Source organism: Haliaeetus leucocephalus, unplaced genomic scaffold, assembly GCF_000737465.1.
Source record: "Haliaeetus leucocephalus isolate CR32 unplaced genomic scaffold, Haliaeetus_leucocephalus-4.0 Scaffold76, whole genome shotgun sequence".
NCBI classification, from domain to species: Eukaryota; Metazoa; Chordata; class Aves; order Accipitriformes; family Accipitridae; genus Haliaeetus; species Haliaeetus leucocephalus.
Genome location: NW_010972512.1, coordinates 1,539,736 through 1,552,671, shown reverse-complemented (window position 1 = coordinate 1,552,671; position 12,936 = coordinate 1,539,736). Strand labels below are relative to the sequence as shown.

Below are 12,936 nucleotides of genomic sequence, written 5' to 3'. Positions count from 1 at the left end.
CCGCCGCGGGACACCCTTCGCCGGCGGCCCCCGCTGTTGACTGACGACCCCCGCCCCTTCATCCGCGTCTCCCCGGGGAGAGGAAGGGGGGCACAGGGACAGGGGCAGCCGCTCGGGGACCGCCCGGGTGGGGGGACGTCTCTGTGGGCGGGCAGGGATCCCCGTGCGGGGCCGTGTCCCGGGTGGGGAGGGACGGCGACACCCGTGTGGGGCCAGGGCCTGGGGGGGGGACGGACGACACGGCTTCTGTGTGGGCCGCAGCTGGCTTGTCTTACGTGGTTCTCGACAAGCTCACTGCTCTTGAAAGGGTTTTATTTTGTGGTGGTTTTCACTCAAAGCGTGATATGTCACTGTGGTTTGCAGCTCCTTTCTAGTGTCGCCTGAGGTTTGCTTCCCTTTACACCGGCTTGGGTCTTTCTGCTTCAGGGCTTTACAGGGTGATGCTTGTGAGGCCTCCAGCTCACGTGCAGGGTGCTCCGCTTGTTCAGTTAGCTATTTTAAGCATTTTACGAGTGTTGACTGAAATTCCAGCTGTAAGGATCGCTGTCTCAGTTTGTCAGTGTGCTGTCCTTGTGTGGCCAAGCGATGCTTTCTGGTTCCAACTCATTGTGTGCTGCCTCTTGTTTGTGAGTTTTTGGTACTATCATGGTCAGATCTTTTCAGTGTCTTCAAGTGCTTGTTTGACTACAGGTGAGTTGTGCCATACGTGGTTATATCAGAGCAGATATTTTGGAAGCCGTGTGCCTCAAAGTAGAAGTGCTGGGTCTTGCTCTACAACCAACTTTAGTGGCCCTTCTCTTTCTGAGTGCACCTTACTGTAGGTAGCGTTCATAAGACAGCTAACACGTGAACCTGCCTGATTCAACAGTGTTGGCAGGATGCAGGTGTGCTCTTACATGTAACAACTGATGCTCAGATACGGGTTTAATTGCCTAATTTTAAGACTAAAAATATGGCAGATATTTTTCCTCCTGATTCCCCCCCCCCCCCCTTTCTTTTGCAGAGCCTGGATTTCTGGAGGCTGCTCTACGCTCTTCTGAAACAAATCCACGGAGGCAAATGGACACAGTCTGATGCCATAGGTAACCTAGTCAGTCTGGCTGACTGTATGATTTCCATCTGTCCCAGGAAAGTAGTGGGACTGGTTTTGTAGCACCTTTTCTTTGGCTTCTTGTTCTCTGTCAGGAATGCCCTATTTTGAATACCTGTGCCACCAACTTACTATTGCATCATAGCTGTGTGAGCAGGTTTACTCCTCTTTGGCTTGCTGGGATGTTCTTGTGTCTGCTAGGGGCTCTTGCTTCCCTTTGACATTTTACTGCAGGTAAATCTCTGCAATGATCTTATGCGTTCTCAGCATCTGCAGAGAGAATTGCAGAAGTAGATTTGTTTTTCCTTTGATTACTATTTTCCCCATTCCACATATGACGCATGATTCTGTGATTAATTTTCTAACAAGTTGTACGTCAGGGCCGTGAATTGTAGCATATGAACCATAAAGGTAGTGTTTTGGATTGAAGTTCTAGACAAAACAAAAAGTAAAGTGTGTGTGATTATTTTAGAGGGACCATGAATATCTTTGTGGACAGCGCCACTACTTCAGAGAGAAGCTGAATGGAGGTTGGCTTCTTACAATGACCGAGCACTATTTACTTCGTAAATGTGTGTTATTCCAAATACGATACTACTCCCCAGACTTATCTCTTGAAAGATGTCTATCTAGAGTGAGGAAGTTTTAGGAATGGGATTGTCTGTGATGGATAAAGGTCTCCTCAGACCAAAACAACTTAAAATCCGCTTTTGCCCTTGAAAGCAAAAGAAGCTAAACACACTGATTAAGCCTCTGAAGAGCCGGGAATCTGATGGCTCTGTAAACAGAGTTAAAAAAGGCTAAGCATTGTGGAGTATGGAGCAAAACTAGCATAGCTTTGCTGGTAGTTCAGTAGGCAATCAGCATGGTTCTGTGTTACTCACAGGATTGCTATTTTTCATTTGCCTGTTTTTGCTTTTCCGCTCATCCACAATCTGCTATGTATGGTAAGTCAATTTATTGGCTGTCTTCTACAGCTTTGTGGAGGTAGTCCTGCACAAGTGCAACCTCACTGAATCCTGACTGCTCCCATACTGATTGCTTGTAGCATTTGGGGACAGGACTTCCATGTGCATGTGGTAGGTTACTGGCTCTAGAGAGAGCAAACCCAGCCTCTGCTGATAGACTGCGAGGTAGGAATGTGTGGTTCTGCTCAGAACTGCTGAGCTGATTTTTAAGAAACTTGTTAGTCACTACTTGCTGATTAAAACTGAAATTCAGGTTGGAGAGCTGTACTGTTTCTCAAATTACACTAATTACCTTTGCTTGGCCAAGTGAATGAGTTGTCTGCTGCGAACACAATCAATATTTTACTGTCTTTATTCTCTGTCCCTGCTCTTGGAGTGCTTGTGGTCTTTCATGTATTTATTTCATGCAAATGAAGTGAAAGCCTTGGGAATAGGGACTAAATAACTTTCTCAGGTTTATACAGGATCCTGTTGCACAACAAAGAATTGAAACGGATTCCTCTGATCAAAGTCTAGTGCTTTAGTCTGTGGATCAGGCTTTCCTTTCTTGCTGTTTTTGTACAACCTCTTAATTATCTTAGCTAAAACAAGGAGAGCGGCAGCTGCGAGATCCCAGAGGAAGGCTGTGAAGACTCCTTTGGTATAAGGGTCACTGTGTGCATAGGAACAGCTTTCTGGCAAAGAGAAGCTGTACTCACATGGTCTTGTACCCTTTCTTTTTCCAAAGGACACATTGAACTTTGGCGTGTGGTCTGTGTGTGTTGTTGGGGTCACAGTGGTTCTCCTCACTACTCCGTAGAGTGAGACCTACATTTCAAGGACTGCATGCCAGATGTTGGGCCATTTGCAGTTGTGAGGTGTAAGAAGAAAGCAGTGTGTTGCAAGGACAGTGCTCTTACAGATGAGCATTTTGTCCATGAAAAGGACAGATTTTTCCAGAAAATTTTTCCTGGATGTGTGTAGTCCTTTTTATCAAGTGACTTGGGAAGTTGCACCCCAGTGTGTATTTCTGGTTCAAGTTAGTAGTTTTCATTAGTCAGTTTTTGATCTAATCTTGTCATATAGGTGAATTTTAGAGGAGATTAAAATTTGCTTTGAATAGAACAGCTACTAGTCATTCCCTTGTTATGGTTGTGATATGATATTGTTTAGAAAAACTTTCTGCATCATGTTTTTAAATGGTTGATGTGTTTTATTGCCTAGCTAGCAGAAAATAAAATATTTGAAAAATCACATAAAAAAAATCCGTACAGTTTGATGTTTTAAAATGTAGGAACTATTGCATTCTTTGCAAAAAGAAACCAGAAACTCCACTGAAGCCTACCAGTCAGTAGTTATAAAATTCTGCAAATTACTCTTTTGGTTTCTCATTTTGGAAGAATTTTTTCTTCACACAGTAAAAAACACTTACTGTAAACTTTGGTGGGAAGCTATTAATACACTCCAGCCCCTTAAACATGTCAGAATAATGGATCTCTTGTCAGTGGAGTACGAGTCAAAGTAAGCTGTGGCATAGAACTCAGGGCATAACCTCACTGATTAAGTAATGATTAGTAGTTTCCTGCTGCTCTTTCTTCACAGAGGCTGAGAGCTGATAGGCTTGGTTAACAACCACACCAGGTAGCAGTGCAATATGCATTTAGGTCGTTGGAAGAACTGTTTCTTTCCTGGAGTTGCAATTCACTTTTTATAGTATGGGGAAGAGGTCTGGAGCTGCAATATATTTTTGTTTGTTTGACAAATGAAGTGGAAAATGTTCTTCTGCAGCAGTAGTTTCCCATAATACCACTACCTATGCAGGTGTTTCTTGCCTGAGTGCATGAAGTAATGTATCTGTGTCTCTTCTTGTACTTGATTTAGTTCCTTTCCATCTTAGCCTGCCAGGCTAATGCATAACCCTTATTTGAATATCATGTTGTAATTCACTGAAAATATTTTGCAGGATTCATAAAGCGGAAGAGCACAGCTTGAGTATAGTTTTAAGAGAGCTGAACCCTGAGGTTCATCCACAGCTTGGTCTTTCTTGCTGAACGTACTTTTATAAACAGTGTGCATGCAGAAGGGGAGTAGTTGGAAGGACTGTGTGGGTCTTTCTCTATAAATTGCCAAATCCTAATGGAGTGCTGTAAGAAGATGTTGTCAAAGAGGAGGTGTTTGAGTGACTGGTGTTACCTGCTATCTGAGTGATGGTTTTTCTTCTCTCAGCTGGATGTTATGGAGGAATCCATCTTGGTCTTGGGTACTTGTATAGCCTCTACTGCCATTTATCTGACCACCGTTTCAGTGTAAGCAGAGCACTGTAGAGATGAGGAAAACTAAGTGCCTTCTCTAAGGTCATGGAAAGGCTCTTTGAGTCCCAGTTCCAGCTCCATGCTTTGACCGCTCACCCACAATTCCTGCCTGATACTCACACTAATTGTACCTTCTCATGTGAGGACAATGTGTTGCAGAGGAAGAGATGAAACGGGAAGATAAAGGACCAGAGCAACACAGATTCAGGTGGTGACTTACCTTGGTGGATCTGGTCCTGGGTGGTATACCAGAGCAGGAAGATGGTGATAAAGGAAAAAAAACACCTAGCTTGCTCTCTATTCCTTCTCTTTGATGTGTGATTTCTTGGGGAGCTCCATGAACTGCAGATGGCAGCATGTGATGCTTGTTTGCTTCGAAAAAGGAGGAAAGTAGGTACTGGTCTTCCTTCCTTTTGGAGTATTTCTACTTGTACCTGTTATGGCAGTTCCTTTCTTGATAAATGCACAAAGAAAAGGAAAGGACGACATGAAAACCTAGCTCATGTGAGAATGTTCAAGTGATCGAAATAAAATCTCTAATATCGGCATGCTCCCCCTGTGCGTGAGGGATTGGAGTGCATATCTACAGCAAGATTTTTAGCAAACCATAGGCATTTCTGCCACCCTAGCATTGTGAAGGGAAGCTGCTTGTTTTTACATTCACAGGTTATGCAAAAAGCAAATGGAGTGATTTAGGTGTTTGGGTTTCCTTTTTGTGTCTTTAATGCAGAAACAAGCTAGGTTGTAAAACCATTTGTCCAACTGTCATGTGTCTCTGCAGAAGCTCTGCTGCGCAAAACACTCATCCTGCGAAAAATCAGTAGCTCTGCACCGTTGTGTCACCTGCTTAATCATGCTCCTGATCTTGTTTTTTATTCTTCAGTCATGGTTAATGTCTTTGTCAGGAATTCATCTGTAGCTTTTACATGGCCAATCATGTATTCCTGCTCCTACTGCTGAATGAAGATGTGTAGTAATCTGTGTAACGGTTTCAGCTGTGTATTTGGACTGAGGCGCACTCTTGGATATAGGCATCTCCTTAGGGATCTGCACTCTTGTTTCCCGAAGTCCTAAAGTTGGTCAAACAGTGCAAACAATATACCTTCCTCTGGTTTGTCAAGGTGCAAAGGGCTTGGTGGCTCTTTATGACTACCAGTTCCTTCCAGCCTCAGCCAAGCTGTAGCAATGTACTGCTGCTATAGGGTTACGAGCATAGGTCAGCTTATAGCTCCTCCCTGTGACTTGGCTTTGTATTACTTTTGGTGGATAAGAATCCTTTAGCGATTTGCAAATCAAGTTAAATCAACCACTCTTCATTGTGAGAGTCTCTTGTAATTAACAAATTCTTTTTCAGAGCAACGGGATTTTTTTTTTGTTTTGTGTTTTGAAGTTGGTCATTATGTGGTTTTTGAGCTTCAGCAGTCGATGCCAGGCAAAGAAAGATTACAATATGTGTCAAAGCTAAGGGATGTTTTTACCACAAGTGGCAAGGAGCAGGCAAATGAGTATGTAATGTGAGGAATTGGTATGTTAATTAAGGACAGCAGTGACAATCTCTGTGCGAAGTTTGTACTTCAGGTTATTTTTGTGTGTGTGAGTGTGTACCTTTTTAATGAAACCCTTCAGAGATACTGAAAGGTTATACTGGGGAAGGGGAGCAGCTTTCTTCCTTACTTTGTAAGAATGCCTAAACTGGATTAAACTGAAGGTTCTTTTAGCTCCATCCAGCTGTGGCAGCTGTCAAAAGTGGATGCCCAGGGGAAAGGAAAGAGCAAATATAGAAGGATGCTTTCAGGGGAGTATTCTTTCAGCCTCAAGTAATTTACATCTCAGACTTCCCAAACCAGAGAGGATATCTTTGTATTTCATAAGCTTCCATGAACTCCTGTTCTGTAAATCCAGTTCTTTCCTCCTTGAGCCTGTGTAACTCTCACTGTCCATAGTGTCCCATGGCCAGAAATTTCAGAGCTTTGCTGTATTTTTGAAGAACATCTCTCTAACTTGTTTTGACTTGCATGCTTGCTAACTTTGTTTGGTGGCTCACAGTTCTTGTATTGAATGTCACGCAAACAGATTATTCCCTATTCACCCATTCCACAGCACTTGTGGTTTTAAAGAGTTTTGTCATATCCATTCTCAGTTGTCTTCTCAGCCTACGCTGTCAGTTCTTACAATGAAGCTGTTCTGTACTTGTGATCGTACTTGTCCTTTCTCTTTGTTTTTTTCCCAAGTCGTCTGTAGCCTTTTTGGGACTGAAGAAATAAAATAATGCTAGCACGTATTTAAATCCCTTAGTGCTCTTGGTCACGTTGCTTTTGAACCTGGCCAGACCAAACTCTTGGATGGCCCATGAGACACCAAACAGGCTGGATGAGACCCAGTGAATTTGAGATGTGGGGTCACAGTGGATACACACAACAATATGATGTTGTTCCCTGTATTCTGTTTAGTTTCCTTTCTAGGTTTCTCACATTCAGTTTGCGCTTGGATGCATATGAGAAGCAAGTGTGATATTATAATGAAAAATCTTACCATCTAAGATGGTGTTCCTGAGTCCAGTGGTCAGCTCCAAGCCCATTGCTATGTCAGTAAAGTTAGGATTGTTTTTTCCCTTGTGCGCATAATTTTTCATTTTTCCTAAAAAGAATTTTATCTGTTGTTTTAAAGCTTGGGCTCATTAAGTTCTGCAATCCTTCACAATCTGCCTGCATTCCTTACTACTGAGTGATATCACATCAGCACCAAATTTTCTGTCACTATCACATTGTCTGTGTGTCATTTTGAGTTGGTTTAACAGCAGCTGTTTAGCACAGAGCCCTCACGTGAAACCACCATTTGTTCCTACCCTCTGGTTCTCGTCTGCTAGGCACTTGTCATTGATTCAAGTGCCTTTCCTCTCCTTCCACACAGTGGCTTAGTTTCTTTGTGCTAGTTGAATCCCACTGGGAAGTCTGAATGTCCTGCATTGGTTGAATCTTCCTTCACCACTTGCTTGTTGTTGCCTTTGGAGAGCTCCAGTAGCTTTTTGAGCAGGACTTCCTTTTACAACAACTGTTGGTTCTTCCCCAGTATGTATTGTTTATCATTGTGCCCCCTAATTATGTTGTTTATTATAGTTTTGACTTAGTAGAGAGCTGAGGCTTACTGGTCAGAACCTTTTTTAATAATAGTTTTCTCTGTGTTTCCTCAGTATTTTACAGTTCTGTAGTGCTTGTCTTGTAGCTGTCCGGTACCATTTGCTGGTGTGAAGGAATATGGATCAGAGCATTCCTGAGAATTAAATAGTCCATGTGGTCTGGTATGCAGTGCGGTGTGCTGCATTATCTCTGCCTGTTCACTGGTGCTCAGAGATTTGCAGCAGGCCGTGAAAATCCTATCTCTAAATTCCAGTTTCATTCAGGAGTAAAGTGACTCAGAGTGTTTACTAATTCATAGCATGCTTGGTGGCTCATAAAAAATGAATAGGTGAATTGGAGTCTTGTTATAGTGGAGATGGCTATTTACCTTTTTTGCCTTTGTTAATCTCCAAAAGGCCATTACTGGCCTTGATCTCAACTTTGAATTTCTTCTTTTCCTTTAGCGGTAGTTCCTTTAGGTCAGAGTGGGGCAGCATAAGGAAGGCTTTTACCCTTTACCTCCTGTCCTTTATCAGTTTTTGATAAAGACTGTAGTTTCCACTGTCCTCCGCTAATCTTAGGCTTGAATAAAAATCTTGCTCTAAGAGGAGGCAGCAGTTTCTGGAACCGAATGGGTAAATGCATTGAGTAGTGCAGTGTGTTATTCTTAATTGTTTTCTTCTTTTCAGATAACCAAATTAGGTTTGTAAAATCAGCATTGTGGTACCACGGCTATGGCAGGCCAGAACTCTATCGGCTCCCCTCTGACGGCTCAGCGGGTAGTCGGGAGCTGCTGCTGGCGTTTTCCTGGCTGCTGCACAGACTCAGCCTCTTGGAGCAGCTTTTGGCTCGGAACAGAGTAAAGACAGGGGATGAAACCTCTGTGTGCACGGTGAGCATGTTTGTGTCCTTCCACCTTATCTGTACATAAATAACATTCTGTGACAACAGCTGTGTTATCACTAGTGTGTAATGTGTAGTATCTTGGTACTTTTACAAATAAATGCTGTATCCCAGGGTTAGAAATACTTAAAGGGGCCAGCACCTGGAACCTGTTTTCTTTCCCTTCTCTAAACTTTCTGTGTGCAGGTGGTCTGGGTTCCTTCTCTTTCTCAGACTCCCACCCCTGCCTGAATTCCCTGATTTTTATTTCCAGTATAGGTGAGACCATTATGGAAGAGTGCAAGTAAGTGAATGTCTTTGATCTTTGTGCTTCTGAGTTTTGTGCTTCCAGACTGTAGCATGGGTTGTTGAACAGTGTAGGCAAACAGGTTTGCTGTGAGTGCTGGGTGTGTTGGCATAGGGTAGAGCAAGTAATCCTAAGGAAAATAGTACTTTTCAAAAACTTCAAGATCTCACATGGCAGCTACTGCTCTTGGGGTAACTAATGACCTTGTAGCTTCCTTGAGAGAACAGTGGGGTATGTTGTTGTGTTTCCATTAATAAAAAGATGTTAGCACATAGAAAGCCTGCTCTGAAGTAAGCTAAGGATAGCTGTTTGTCTGCTTTAGCTGCAATACATATACGTGATTTTAAAAAAAAAAAAAAAGGCAAAAATCCCCACAAAAAGAGTCCAGTAATGTTTGGTAATACTGCTTTTAAAATCTGTTCCTTGCATTTAAGACCACATGCACATGTTACTATATAGATAGTTGCTCTGGAGCATAGACTGAGAAGCTCAGGAGAGAAGGTGATGTTTTTCCATGTTTATATTTTGTTTGTTGCAAAGAAACTGTCGCTGCTCTTAACACAACAGATAAGGTAGGGTGAATTTAAACTGATCAGTGCAATGTGTTAGTGTGACCAAGGCCTTTCTAGATGGTTGTGAGTTTGTTCTAAGTCATCTTCATCTGGTCAGACATTAATTACTTGTCAGCCTGGTGCAAAATGACAGGTTCACAAGATTGTCTCATTTTTTGGCAAAGGACATTGTAGGTCAGAAACCTTACCTACCTGCTGATATCTCATAATGTCTAAGACTTTGTGGTCTTCATGGTCATGTATATGTGCTCACCTAGACTGTAGGCTGCCTGGTTTTTATGGAATCTTTCCGGGGACAGGAAAGCGAGAGTTTGGAAAGCTACGATATGGATACAGTGTCTTCGAAAGGATAACGCTTGCACAAATGGAAAACAGTTCAAAGGGAAGAGTCACCTTTGTAACACTATTAACAGTATTTTGAGAAAAGGGACCCCTCTTGCTACACTACAGTTGTTTGCTGCACAGAATAGAGAGCGCAAGAGGCTGTGCTTGGTGCGCTGCGTGTGAGTGGTGGTGCCCTCCAGTGATGTGAAGGGTGCCTTGAGACTTTAGGAAATACACACTTGTGGGGAATTTTTACTTTAAACTTCTCTTACTTTTTTCTTGTTTTTCTTGTCTGGTAGCAGATTATTTTTTGTGTCCTTAATTTCTATTACAAGAGAGCAATAAATGAAGTGTAGCAGTGACATGAATTCAGGAAATGGGGCAGTGCCTATGTTACTTTCTCTGAAGGTCTTACGTTTTGCATTTTCCAAAAAGAGATGAAAGAACTATGGTAATACAATGTTATCTCTTACGGCCACACAGAAGCACACTGAGAAATTTATTGCTGTGCCTTTCACTGCAATTCTAACCTGCTCTACCTGTGTTTCTTAAAAGGCCTGGAATACGTATTTCATGTTTGTATCCAATAACCGTCCGAAACAGTGTTTGGAAAGGTTTACAGGTCTGGAAAATTTTTTTCAGTACACCAGACAAAAATTTGTAGACTGGGAGTTGGAGTTAGCATGTGTATATAAAGCTCATTGTATTAATGGCAACATTTCTTGTATGGTGTTCATCTAGCAAGTTTTCATGCTCCAGTAAAAACAGGTGTTCATGGGGAAAAAATGATAGAATGTAGTTACAGCATAACTAGTGTGTTTTGTGATGCTATATCACAAGAAAGTTAAAACAAACAGAATTTTGAGGGAGAGGTCTTATCTTTTACTTGATCAGCTAGGCATTACAAAACCAATATAGTCATCCAGTAAGACCCACCCAAATTAAGATCTAGGCATGCATGGTTAAAGATGTAAGGAGGTAATGGTGGGTGAGAAGGAGAAGATAGGTGGGTCACACACCTCATTTTGGTTAGTAAGTCCGTTCCTTGTAAACCACTTATGAAAGCCTGTTGTTTGTTGCATAAAAGTGTGGTAGTTTTGTTATTTGATAATTGTTGTTATTTTATGGGATACCTTCATGTGGCAAAGTCTACTCATCAGTCAGACAGCATTCAGCTATACAGCCCTTAAAATCATAGTAAGAAAGGAGGAAAGTGAGGTTGTCAGTCTGATACCTGACATCTTGTGAGTTAAAGTACAGCTTGAACAATTGGAACTACTGGAACTTTCACTCTGGGAATGCTAAATACCAGGCACTTGTGATACTTAAGCTGGAGTGTTCGAAGATGTGTAAAAAAGTGTAAAGGCATTGCTAAATATGCCAGAGATGTAGTCTCTGCAGTTGTAACTCTCTTCTATTTAAGTAAATTAAAGGAAAAAGGTAAAAGGAAGAAGTAAAAAGCTTCACTAGAGAAAGATCTCTCTCAAAAAAAAAAAAAGAAAGAGGAGGAAATGGTCTTTACAACAACTGAAATTCTCAACGGAGAAAGAGCTTGAAAAATATTCCACCACATGGAGTCTTTTTTTTTTTAAATGATTACAAATGATTGAAATTTTTGTCCTGAAATGAAAATGTTGCAAAACAAAAATCCATGAAATAGTATTTGGTTCTGTGCAATGCTGAGATCTCTGCCAAAATCAGCAAAGTGTGAAAGCCAGTACTTACTGGCAAAGCACATCTGTTGGTCTACTAGTGAGAACAAACGTGAAGAAAATCCTTACCCTTTGTATTCATCTAAAAAAATGGGACTCTCAAGAACTGTAGGCATGGCTGTAGTTCAAACTGATATTCATGTGGTTTGCTTTTAAAATTTTGTCTGAAATCCACAAAAGTGGACAGGGTCTGTTGTAGGAAGAAGAGAGAATGCAGCTAATACCTAAATTAAGGGTGCAGTCATGTTCTGACTATTCCTTCAGCCTAAGTTTGAAACAAAGCCTACAGCCTGCTAAACTGCTGATAGTATGCCAAATACCCAACATATCAAGGGCCAATTAAATTAATTCCTTTCATTTCATTTCAGATTACCATTCTCTGGCCTTTTTTTCTTTGCAGTTCCTTAGCAACACGGTTTTCTTCCCCTGCAAATTGAACACTTCCATCAGCTCTAAAGGATTTCAGGCCTGTTATTTATAGAGGGACAAGGGCATTCATGACAGATGATGGACATGGAGCTCAGCTGCTGCATGGAATTCATAATCTCAAGATCCTGAGCTGGGGAAGGCATCCACAAGCTTGCTTTTACATGCACTTACATCTTCAGAATCCTAAAATTATAAACTAAACAGTGGTGAAAGCATGATGGAAGGGTTGAGGTGGTAGGAGGAGGTAGTGTTTAATGTGGCTAATGTGATTAAAAACATAATCTTGAGGTAGTTGTTGGTAAGGACAGGTAAGGTTAGTAGCCTAGGATGGTTATATGGGTTGACTGCTTTTGTGTGTTAGGTAAGAAAATCCTGCAGGGCACCTTGTCTCATGTGGCCTCCAGCTCGTTTTTTTTGGAAGGGCAGTGCTGCAGTCTCTCCTGAACCAGGGTACTGTGTGTCTGCTGCAGGATGCCCCAATGAGCAGGACTGAAGGAGCCACTGCTCTCTCTAGTCTTCCACTCATGGATCTCTTCCAGTATGTGAAATTTATAAACTGAGGGGGAAGACAGTTAAAAGAGCAGACTGGAACCTGTGTTGCTGTGCAGGAGGAACAGGAGAGGGAAGAGGGGATTGATGGTGCATGTCAAACTCTAGTACCTGGCTGCTGTAGTGCAAGTCCCTTCGCTGAATTTACTGTGCTGATCTGTCAGGAGGTTGGTGACTCCAGAGGCAGTAAGTGAAAGTTCAAAACTTGCATTGGTCAACTGTTTAAAACAAAGTAATCACTAATTCTATTAGATCTATAAAGACTGAAGTACCATCTGAATTGGAGGTTCACGTCGATTTACTGAAGTGTCCACTTGGGAATTCTCACCTGTTGTTATTGCCTTAAAGCACTTGGTGATAATTGATGGACATTGTCTTCAAAGGCTTTTTACACCCCTTGTGGATCTCTGTCTCAAATATGCACTGCCGTGATGTCAGTTTTAACATCTTCTGTCGCTTTGGTGATCGTGTACAGGCAGATTATTCTCAAGTGCCATTCATTGATTCCTATTTACACATGAAAATCCTAGAGTGCAAAACACATCTGAAGACCTGTAGGTGAAATGCTGTCCTTCACTGAACTTGTAAGGCAGACCTGGGGAGTTCTTGTATTCTCTCTCTCTCCTTGAGAAGTAGATAACTGCTTGATATGAACCTGCCTTTTTAGCACACTCACTATTTGACTAAATTTTTTTT

At 41.9% G+C, this 12,936-nt stretch overlaps 1 protein-coding gene across 1 annotated transcript in view; it reads left to right on the top strand.

Moving 5' to 3' along the window:
• Window positions 1-12,936, top strand: part of LOC104840818 (chromosome unknown open reading frame, human C14orf80) — a 77,316-nt gene that overhangs the window by 576 nt on the left and 63,804 nt on the right. Inside the window, exons 2-3 of the mRNA XM_010582048.1 lie at window positions 1,004-1,082; window positions 8,155-8,357. Of these exons, the coding sequence (XP_010580350.1) occupies window positions 1,004-1,082; window positions 8,155-8,357 (282 nt within the window). The remainder of the gene's footprint in view (window positions 1-1,003; window positions 1,083-8,154; window positions 8,358-12,936) is intronic.